General features: G+C 41.9%; 1 protein-coding gene across 3 annotated transcripts in view; it reads left to right on the top strand.

Moving 5' to 3' along the window:
- CDC14A (cell division cycle 14A) overlaps positions 1 to 11054 on the top strand; it is a 133181-nt gene that overhangs the window by 108907 nt on the left and 13220 nt on the right. For 2 of the 3 annotated variants that reach the window (XM_025197231.1, XM_025197235.1), the window contains exons 12-15: positions 3112 to 3227; positions 4580 to 4627; positions 8773 to 8901; positions 9491 to 9818. In XM_025197231.1, the coding sequence (XP_025053016.1) occupies positions 3112 to 3227; positions 4580 to 4627; positions 8773 to 8901; positions 9491 to 9818 (621 nt within the window). The remainder of the gene's footprint in view (positions 1 to 3111; positions 3228 to 4579; positions 4628 to 8772; positions 8902 to 9490; positions 9819 to 11054) is intronic. The other variant, XM_025197243.1, reaches the window with a different exon arrangement.

Here is an 11054-nt window from a genome sequence, read left to right on the forward strand (position 1 = left end):
CCCCCCCCCATTCTGTGCATGGCAGAGGTGGCTGCTGCTGTGGGCTGGGCTTTGCACCCTGAGCCCTACTGCAAATGCTCCCCGGCCTTCCATCCCTTCCCTCCCCCACCAGCTGACCTGCTGGGTTGTGCGGGGTGGGCATGCATGCATGTATGCGCACGCTCAGCTCCCCCCCAGCCCAGGATCAACTTCAAGAGACTCCGGGATCCACTTGACGTGGATTGATCGTGATCGACCAGTTGGTGACCACTGTGAATCTTCTAAATTTGTAACCCTGCTCCAGCGTTACATACCTGTACCTTTGCTTATTGGTGTAGTAGTCTATGGTGGAAGCCATATCTAAAATATCCTACAGTCACAAACAAATGATCAGAATCAAGAACACTGTGGCATCCTTAACTCAGAATTTCCTGATAGCTGTTGTGGCAGGATTTAGATATCTACAGGTGATGTCCAGTAATTTTCACAGCAACTGTTTTGTTGCCTAAAAGATAAATATACTCCAGGGCTTTCAAGTTGACATATTTCAGAAGCACCAAATCAATTCAGCAGTTTCTTCTGACTGTTGTCTCCTTTTCTTTGGGTTTCCATCCCTAGATCTCAGTTATCAATGCAGACTGGAAGCTTTAAGAGATATCAGATGTGGTTAAATATGGAGGTGCAGTTTCATCTACTGAATTAACTGGGAACCACCCCTAGGCAGGGCTGTTCCTGTGCAGAACTTGTATGGACAGTAGTGGCCCCAGTTGCCCAAACCTAAAGATGGGCATGAAGGCAATACTCTCTACAGTCAGGCCTGCCCACTGACCCTGCCAGAAAAAACATATGAACCCATTCTTGCCATCCACATTGGAGGTAGGAGAGGTCATATAAATCCCGTACGGTGTTAGACATGGAAATATCCATTCTCATTATCCAGTGTCTTATTTGGGGTCTGTAATCAAGCAGCCCACTTAGTTACAGGGACCTCACCTCCAACCCTTTGATCTCCCACAAACCACGCTTTCAAAGTTGCAACAGGTATACTGCAGACTATCAAACTGTATGTTTAGGACGGCAGAGGGAAGGTGGAAAAAATCCATGCAGCCACTTGCTATTTTTGTCATGAGGAAAAATATGCACTAAGAATTAACTTGGCGAATCAACATAGCACCTGCATCATAGGAAATCTGCATATCAAATAAGAGTGGGACATAGTGGGACTGCAAATGGAGTAGGAATGGCTATCTAATATCAACGGGCAGAAATAAATCTCACATCCCCTGCAGCTGATCGGTGGCAAAAGGAGAAGGCAGGAGAGTTGTAGACTAGTTCTTTATTCCTTTCTATCTTTAAAACATTTCTTTATTGGAGTAAGTATATATGAAGTATTGTACAGATTTCTTTGCATGTAGCAGGACTCTTCTTTTACAGTGATCTAGTCTTAACAGCCCTTTTTAGAGATTTCATAATTTCATTAGTATAAAAACAAATCTGAATTGAAGCATGGCAACACTGTAGCCTTAGTTTGGTCATAGGGGAAGGAAGGACTTATTTTTTTAACTTTTGAATTATATTTGGAAAAAAGAACCTGTTTGGATATTTTCAAATTGTAAGGCTCACTTAAAATAATAAAGATAAAAGTTATTTTGGGAACAGACAGTTGTTTTATTTATACAATGTAACTTGGTTTAGAATTTATAAAAACACGGTCTTGGCAGTGTATAATGAAATCCTTTTTTTACTGTATTTTAAGAAACTAGCTTGTGAAGTTTTAAAATTGGGTAATATAGATACATTTTATATAAATATTTCTAAGAATTTTTGCTACATTAAGTATGTGGCTTTTGAAGTGATTTTAATTTATGTGGCCAAAGACTGGCTACCAAAAATAGAAACTGTGTCTAAAGAGCCCTTCAGCCTAATGTAGTGACTCCAGTTTGAACGGAATATCCCAGGGGAGCTGTTAGTAGTATTACTGTTCTGATCTATGGCTATATTTGGTGCTTGCACAGGACAACAGAGTAAGAAGGAGCATTACTGTAGTGGGGCTAAAGACAAGCTATTTGGTGGATTGCTTTTTCCAGGCTCTTAAAAAAGAACAATTACTCTTTGTAGCTGCCACAATTTTGGCAAATAACAACCTTTAGTATCTTGGTAACCATCCCAAGTTTGTCTAGTTTGCCTTCTCACAACCATGAAGTACTACTTTCATATTTCTCTACTGCCGAAATTGTAACTGGTGGTATTTCAGTCATTTTCCACATTGATTCTTGAATGTGCTGTTTATCAAAACTTTTTTTGAGTTGTGCTCTCTTTTTTGGAAAATGCATAATTGGAACAGTTTAGAGGATCTTGGGTCTGAAATGTGCTAACATATTATACCTTTTTATTTGAAAAGTCTTTAGAATGTAGCTCTTAAGATTCATCAGTATGGTTCTGATCCTTTTCTACTGAAGTCAGTGGCAAAGCTTATGTTGACTTCAGTAGGGAGAATCATATTGCTCAAAGTACAATCATAATTCTTCTTTGGTGAGTTATCCCTTACTGAGGCATTAAAAATGTTCAGTTTTATAATGAAGTTTTTAAAAAAACTGAGACTGGTCAGAAATGATAAATAGGCATTTCTATAAAATACACTTAATATTCTTTTCTAAAGTATGTGGAATTTTGAAGGTTTTCTAATATTAATAAGTATTTGAATACATTCCTTAAATTTAAAATATTATTCTTTCATATTTCTGCCCTGTTGTTCTTAAGAACTCTTTTAAAAGCTTTTGTTTACTTCTCCCACACATTACACAAGAGGAGTTAATATTTTTTTGTTTCCTAATGTAGGATACAATAACTTACCAGCAAACTTGCCCTTTTCTTTTATGTGATTTTTATCTAAAGGCTCTACTGCCTGATTTTAAGCAGACGTGTATAGTAATGAGACTCTTTTATTATCTTGGTAGAGGCCTGAATAAAGGTCTCTGAGATCCATAGCAATTAAAAAGGCTATTAGAGAAATAACTGTCAGACTCTTAAGTTGTGGTTAGTTTGTATAGCAGTATCTTGTCCCTCATGCCCTGAATCAAGTTTACTGTTTTAAGGATTTTGTAAGACTGCATCTTTCCTCATGTTTCCTAGAATGAATTTGAAGACAAAGCAAATTTGGAGTCCAAGAATGGTATGACACAGGGAGACAAACTCCGTGCCTTAAAAAGTCGGAGACAGCCACGTTCTGCCACAACTGGGGCTCTTAGGTAATTTATAAACCTAAATTCCATCTCTACAAATAACCCCTACCTGATCCGTGAATAGTTAATGGAATGAGAGTCCTGAAGGCTATGAGGGATACGCAACTGGGGAAGCTCTTGAGAGGGTAGTATTATTAAATAAGAATAATTAAAAGTTGCTTTGTAAATTAATCACTCTTTCTGCAGTTGCAGCAATAAAAAGGTTTTTACTACATGTGGGCCATTGTTAGTTGTGCTAACACAGAAGGAATATAGCTGTCCACATTATATTCAGTTGGGTTTTTTATGACTTTTTTCCTATTTGTCACAAAAATAATCCTGTGGCACCAGGGGCTAAAGGGGAATTTGAATAATGGATCTCATACCTAAAAGTTTAGCTTTGTATTTAAAAAATGCATTTATTCAGCTTTTAAAAGGTCATATTTCAACAAGATATGTATTTGATTCCCATTTGAAATTCTTTATCAGTTTCCCATAATAAGCTTCATCTATCTTGAAAGTAAAAATAAGTGATATCTTTCAAGGAAAATGGCTCAAGAAAATGGACTTTGAAATGTAACATTTGTATTAAAAAGCAATGCAACACTGCATGATTTATATTGTGTGGTAACTGCACGTAACTAGAATGTTTGCTTCATGTTCGAGTCCTTGTCCATACTTTGCATTTCTTTTGGAGTACAAAAGATACAAAAAATACAAAATAAGTTAATATTGCTAGATAACCATAAATACCTTCCAAAGCAAAATCTTGTGAGGTATAACTCATATAACCATGATATATAGTTCCAGTTAAAATGCTATTGACAAACTGAAGACATGAATAGCACTTACAGCACTCAGAGGGCGTGTCTACACATCACTGTACAGTGACATTGCTACAACTCTGTGCTTTAGTGTGTAGCATGGTGTAGTATGGGCAGTTACTGCGCCATGCGCACGGAACACAGGTAGATTTTACCGCTACCTTGCCGTAGCAGCTCAATATACCAGGGGAGTGCAGTGCTATGGTGACATAGCTGGTGATCATGTGTAGACCCGCCCAACCACTACGTCGCTGTAGCGTACTGTATGGTGATATAGCACGTTGCTATGTTGCCATAGGGCGACATGTATATGTGCCCAGAATCAAACATAATACTCATATTTAACTTATCTTCTCCCCAGTTAATTTTCCACAGAAAAGAACATCCCGCCAACACTCACATGCTAGCTTTCAAGCTCCTCTACTAGTGGAGACGTAAATGGCTCTTGCATAGTAACACTGTGTCACTGTAATTTGTTTAAATAGTTATACAAAAAAATGCAGTCATTTTCTCATGATTTGATTTCTGTGTGAACAACTGTTTTGATTTCTCTAGGTTGGAAGATATGAAGTTACACACCAGATCAATATCACAGCCTTTCAGGTATTTAGTTAGCTAAACTCGTGTTTTTATTAGATTTTTAAAATGTCTGCTATTCTAGTCTTGTAGTGGTTTGTTTTTACTCATCATATCAAATGTTGTCATAACATTTTGTCAGACTTTGAGCTAATAACTAGGGGAGCCTGTTTTCAACAGTCATTCAAGAAAGATACATATAGAATTGATTAATTAACAGAGAAATTACAGCTGTATTTTGGAGACTCCTAAGTCATGATTATAAGTTAGTGTGATTTTTTTCCAGTCATATTTTCTAATTATAACAGTGCTGTTATGTACAATTAATTCATAACTATTGTTTGCCTTTTGTAGAAACAAAAAAATTACATCAGTTGGGTGACACTTGCTTTTGTTGAACTTTGTAAACTTTGTTCTGTATATACTATGCATACTAGCTATCATGAAGGGTAATGTAGGTATGCATTAGGGCTATGCGAAATTTCACCAGCCATTTCATTTCGGAGGTGTTTCGGCCCGTTTTGGCACCCAAAACACTGAATCCGAAGCAAAGCGGAAGGCTCCAAAACATCTCTGAAACTAAACAAAACCATCTGAAACGTTTTGGAACCATTTCAGATGTTTTGGAGGTGGGCTTGCGGGGAATCAGAAACTAAGAAGACGGAGGGGGGAAATGACTGCTCTGATATTGACATCCATAGTTGGCCAATGTCTGCAATCTGTCCCTGAGGTCCCTTCCAATCTCAATGCTCTGGGGAAGGGATGGCAGCCTGCTGTCATCCTGTGCGCAAATCCGGGGGCCCACATCCCCCAGGAAGAGTCTAGCACTGCTCTGCAGCCCTCCTTTTAAAGTGCCAGGAGGTTGGGGCCGGGCGGGGGATGGGGATGGGCAGGGTAGCCATGCAGGTTTCTTCTGTGACTCCCCCGACCAGGGCAGAGGCAGGCACAGCTGGAGGAGCCGCGGGAGAACCTGCAGCCACCCAGCTGTGCCTGCCTCTCCCCGGCTGATCCAAATCTCCGAAGCAGTGTTGAAACTCTGAAACAGATTTGGCCGAATAGAAATGGAACAGTGATCCAAAACAGTGAAACGAATCACTGTCCTCTGAAATGGCCAAAACTGAAATGAAACATAGCCATTTCGCACAGCCCTAGTATGCATGTGGTAAACTTTCCAACAGTTGTGCCAGTGAATTTCAGTTCCCTCTTGCAGTCTGCTTGGGAATCCTTCTCAAAAAAGGCCATTTACAGATGTTCATTTCTTCCAGTAAGAAGTTCTTAGCAGTAAAAAATAGCCTGGGAGCTGGAACATACATAGGTGGGCTCTCTAGCCAGGGGTGCTAGAGAGCTGCACCCTAGATCACTTCTGCCCTTTAGGGGAGCCCATTAATTAACAGCCTGTCAGGTGGTGCTGCAAAGATCAGCTGCCACAGACAGCCTTGAGAGAATGTCCCCCCACCCAATTTCTGCCAATCATCTAATTGGCAGGATTCGTAGATTCATAGATTCGTAGACATTAGGGCTGGAAGGGACCTCAGAAGATCATCGAGTCCAGCCCCCTGCCCTAGGGGCAGGAAGTCAGCAGGGATCATAGGATCCCAGCAAGATAAACATCCAAATGTCTCTTGAAGGTGTTCAAAGTAGGTGTTTGAACCACCTCCAGCGGCAGTCTAATTGTAAACCTTGGGGGCTCGGACAGTAAAGAAGTTCTTCCTTATGTCTAGCCTGAAACAGTCATGGAGGAGTTTGTGACCGTTCGACCTTGTCATCCCTTGGGGTGCTCTGGAGAACAGATGTTCCCTCAGATCCTGGTGAGCACCCCTGATAAACTTATAGGTGGCCACCAGATCACCCCTGAGCCTGCACTTTTCCAGGCTGAAGAGTCCCATGGCGCTCAGCCTCTCATCATAAGGTCTGTTTTCCTGACCTCTTATCATGCGCATGGCTCTCCTCTGGACTCTCTCAAGCTTCTCCACATACTTTTTGAATTGTGGAGTCCAAAACTGGATGCAGTATTCCAGCTACAGCCTCACCAAGGCTGAGTACAACAGGAGGATGACATCCTGGGATTTGCTTGAGAAGCATCTATGAATGCAAGCTAGCGTTTTGCTCACTTTACTAGCTGCAGAATTGGGGGAAGGGGAAGGGAACTATTCTCCTGTGGTGGGAACCCTCCCGGTTCCCACTGCAGGAGAATAGCCTCCACTCATTGCACTGCTCCAGGTTGACCTGGAGGTGTGTGGGGAGAGGGAGTAGTGCACCAACACCATAACAAGGCTGTACTGGGGCATGGCAGCCTGCCCTCCCCACACTGCTCTGAGCTAACCCTGGGGAGGTGGAGGCATTTTGCCATAGCAGCAAGGCAGCCTGCCTTGCCCTGCAGTGCTCCAGGCCAGCCTAGCCCAGAGTAGTGTGGAACAAGGCAGAGACATTTTGCCGCAACAGGAACCCAGTCCAGGGCTGGAGAAGGGGAGAGACCTGATCTGGGAGGTTCCTCTGCAGGAGAATTTCCCACCTCATCTGCCAATTAGCTGATTGGTGTGTGTGGGAGGGTACTTTTTCAGGGCAGGGTCCCCACAGGGCTCCCTGATGGCTAGCTCCTGGGCAGCTGAGTCAGTGCTCTTCCTCCCTCTCCCTTGGCTGGGAAGAGGGAGGGAAAGCAGAGGACTGTGGAATATTGGGTGTCCTCCTCATCCAAGAGAAGTGTACAGGCTTTCAATTTAGATTGAGAGGAGAAAAATCTTCCTCATAGATACCCAATCTAACTTCTTGTGGAAGAGCAGCTTCTCTTCTACAAGACATCTCTTGAATATTTGTACAGCTCAGTTTGTGCCAGAGAAAGGCTTTTCTCCTGGCACAAATGGAATGTCTCTGTACCTGGCCAAAGACTGCCAGTTGTGGTAAAAAGTATAGTAACTTTATGAAATTGATAAGGATTTGCTAAAGACTAGAAGAAAGCTATGAAATATATTTCAGTTATGTTTTGGACCATTTGTAAATCCTTTGTTATTGTCCCTTCAAATAATACATTTAGCAAGGAAAATGGCATTTAATATGAAGACCACAATGGCAATAATAGTACTTAAAAATGATAAATTCTAATCATTATCTCCAGCCTGTAGTTATTTCCAGAGTGCCTATTCTAGATATTCTGGTGATATTAAGTATTACTTTTAATACTATCTAAGCTGAAGTATTGTTTACAATTATTGCATTTGTGATTTTGAGAGTCATAGGGAGAGGACTAACCTCTGGGATTTCCATTTCCTCTTTCTTTTATTTATTTCTCTTGGAGATCCCTTGGCCTGATTTTAAAGCAGCTCCTACCCATCACCAAAACTGCCATGTTTTTAGTTGGAGATTTTTGAGAACAGAGACTACTTTAATTCCCCAGGAAAGCTGGTGGTGTTAGCCCCATCTCCTGGGAAGTAGAAAATGTAGGTGAAGGGTGTCCACCACGTGTATCACATCCATCTGTGTTTTTGAGTGAAAATGCTGTAAGTGCTGAACTGAAGGTGGTTAGTCAGTAGCAGGCATGGCCAGATCATGCCTATTGATATCAGGTTCTTGAAGGGGCTTAGGAATGGGGAGATTTAATTTAATTTGTGAATCACAAAAACACTTAGCACGAGAGAAGGACATAAATGCTCAACTTGGACATAATGGTATCAATAGCAGTGTAATGTACAGTAGCAGAACTCTAGGCATCTTAGTGACATTAATGAATGCATAGTTGTCTGGACTTTTATCTGCTTAAGCAGTTAAATGTAATTTTTTTGGAATGCTTTCTTGGTATTAGGTGCTTAAATTCTGCCTACATGCTTTTTTGGATGTGTCCCTAACGCTCCACTCCTAGAAAAGACTTTACCCCTGCTGTTAGATTAATATCTTGTCATTCAGAGATGAGTACATGCAGCAACAACTACGATCTGTGTCCTGAATACATAGCAGAATTTAAGAACAAAAATGCTTGATCAGCTATAGGTGTTCAATTCAAAATGGATGGGCTACTACCGTAAATCTGTATGATTTTTTTCCCCTTGGAAAGATGCCTGAATATTTAGCACCCAGTTCTGAAAGTTCTGGATCAGGTGTTTAAAACCAGCTTACTGTTTCTGAAGTTTAGGCCTGGGTGTTATGTCCTTACTTTTCATTAAAATTTTTCACTTTTTTAGATTGAATACTTCAGGTGGTACAGAAGGATCCATGTCTCCTTTGAAGTCCTCCAGAGTGACGGCAGCAATTTCACCCTCTGCAAAGAGAATAAATAGAAGCCCAACATCTTCAGGTTCTAATTTAAAAAGGTAAGTTTCCTTGTCCTGACATGACATGTAAGGGAGGGCCGTTGCCTTCTCTTAAAGTCACCTGATAAATTTTGAAACCTAATATGCATTTCATTCAGCTGTCACTTATGTCTGAGCTTATGTATACAATTGTAGGAACAGTCCCTATGCTTTCATATTTTATTAGGTACTGTTCAGCTCAAAAATGTTAAGTTGTAAACAGTATGCCCTTCTGACCCCTTGATTTGTTGCCATTAAGGGGAAATTTAGCTATTCCTATGACACTGTTAAATGGAACTTGGGATAATTTTGGATAAAACAAGACAAATTTTTATGTTAGTCAAAGTGCTCTAGAGTACTAAAGACACTATACTTTCTTACACAGGATGTTTATTACACAACTTTTTAGGTAATATATCTTGTCTTTTTGGTGCATAGAATTGATTTATGTTGTTAGGGAGAGAAAAGGAATGTGTGTGCCGTCATTGCTTACATACATCATAACAGTCCTTTGTCATTTTCCCCTAATGTCTTTAAATGTCTTGTGTGTGAAATCTTCACATATATATACATTCTGTGTATTTTCTTCCCACATGTGTTTTCCATTCAGCGTTTCCATAAACTCCAGACTAGCCAGTTCTCTAGGGAACCTGTGTGCTGCTTCAGATGATAAAGAGATCAAAATGACTTCATCATCTTCTAGGACAGGTTTTCCTGTAAACCATATCTCCAATCATTTGACTGGCAGCTTGCAGCTGCCTGCCAGAAATTACCGTGAGCTGAACAACAACCTGTACAACAGAAGCAGCAATAGTGGCACCAACCTCAACAGCCATCCCACTTCTCCCAGCACCGTGACAGATGAGTACAACATCTACCAACCCTCCTTTACGGGGCTTACAACTTCTCCAGCACGATACCTGAGTCGTTCAATTCCTGTAAGTTCACAGTCAAGCTTGCCCTCTCAGCGACCTGACAGAAGCTTTTCTATCTTCCTTCTTCATTCAAAGCTATCACAGCAAAACTTTTAACAATCCAGAGCAACTCTCTGATCCCTTCTTATCTTTGAATAGTTCTTCAAGCCTATAGCACCTTTGTCTCTTTACTCCTTCCTTTTTAGTAAATATTGTTTCACCTGTTTATTTTCTGCCTCTTCAGAGAATTTGGTTTATAGAAAGGTCTCGTGAAAGATCATGTAGGGAATAAAAACTTAATTTTAATACCTTTCATAACAGCTTTACAGACCTTTTTCCCTCTTCCAATTCAAATTATGAATCATATAATAAAACTTTTACAATTTGAATATTTTATGTAGTTTAGGATTTTCTTGGATTATTAGTGCTGTCGCGGTGCACCTCGCTGCCTCACTCCTAGAGAGGGGAAAACTGCCAGAGGAAAAGCTCTGGCAGTGCATAAGGAGCCCTAGCGGTGATTAGGGAGTACAGCTGTGGGTTGCCGGGGCAACTAAGGAGAGTCAGCTGCCGGTAGGAGGCAGGGCCTGGCCCTTATAAAGCCCAGGGCTGAAGCCAGGCTGGCAGTTCCCTGCCAGTGGCTAGAGAGGCAGGAGCTCTCTCAGCCATGATACGAAGCAGTGAGAGCTGCGAGTACTGCTTGACCAGAGTTACAGAAGGCAGCTTGGGAGGCTTGAGCTGTGGAGTTAAGTTATAGCCAGGCGGCTTCAATTTGTGTTACAGCCTAGGGGCTTGTGGTTTTGCTTTGGCATTGTTATTTATTAGACCGGTGGTTTGGGTGAGGCTATAGGGGTTGGAGGAGGCCTCACTGGGGACTCACAACAGAGGGTGAGGACCCCAGCGCCCGAGTGGGCGCAGCATACTCATAGGGACCCACAGTGGCGTGGGGGCCCTAGCGCCAGAGTGGGCGCAGCGTACTCAGGGGGAACCTACAGCAGTGGGTGGACCCTGGTGCCAGTGAGGGCGCAGCTTACGGGGTGCTTAGACCTCAGTCCCAGGAGGGGGTGTTGGAGAAGCCCATGTTGGGCACAACGAGCCCCAGGAAGGGGCAGCCTTTTTAAGAAGCCCCAGTGCGGGTGTTGAAGAGCCCTAGAGAGGGGCACTTCGGAGACGCCCCAGTGCAGGCGTAGCAAGCCCTAGAGAGGGGCAACTTTGAGAAGCCCAAGTTGGGCACAACGAGCCCCAGGAAGGGGCAGCCTTTTT

This window comes from Alligator sinensis, unplaced genomic scaffold, assembly GCF_000455745.1.
Source record: "Alligator sinensis unplaced genomic scaffold, ASM45574v1 scaffold647_2, whole genome shotgun sequence".
NCBI lineage: Eukaryota > Metazoa > Chordata > Crocodylia > Alligatoridae > Alligator > Alligator sinensis.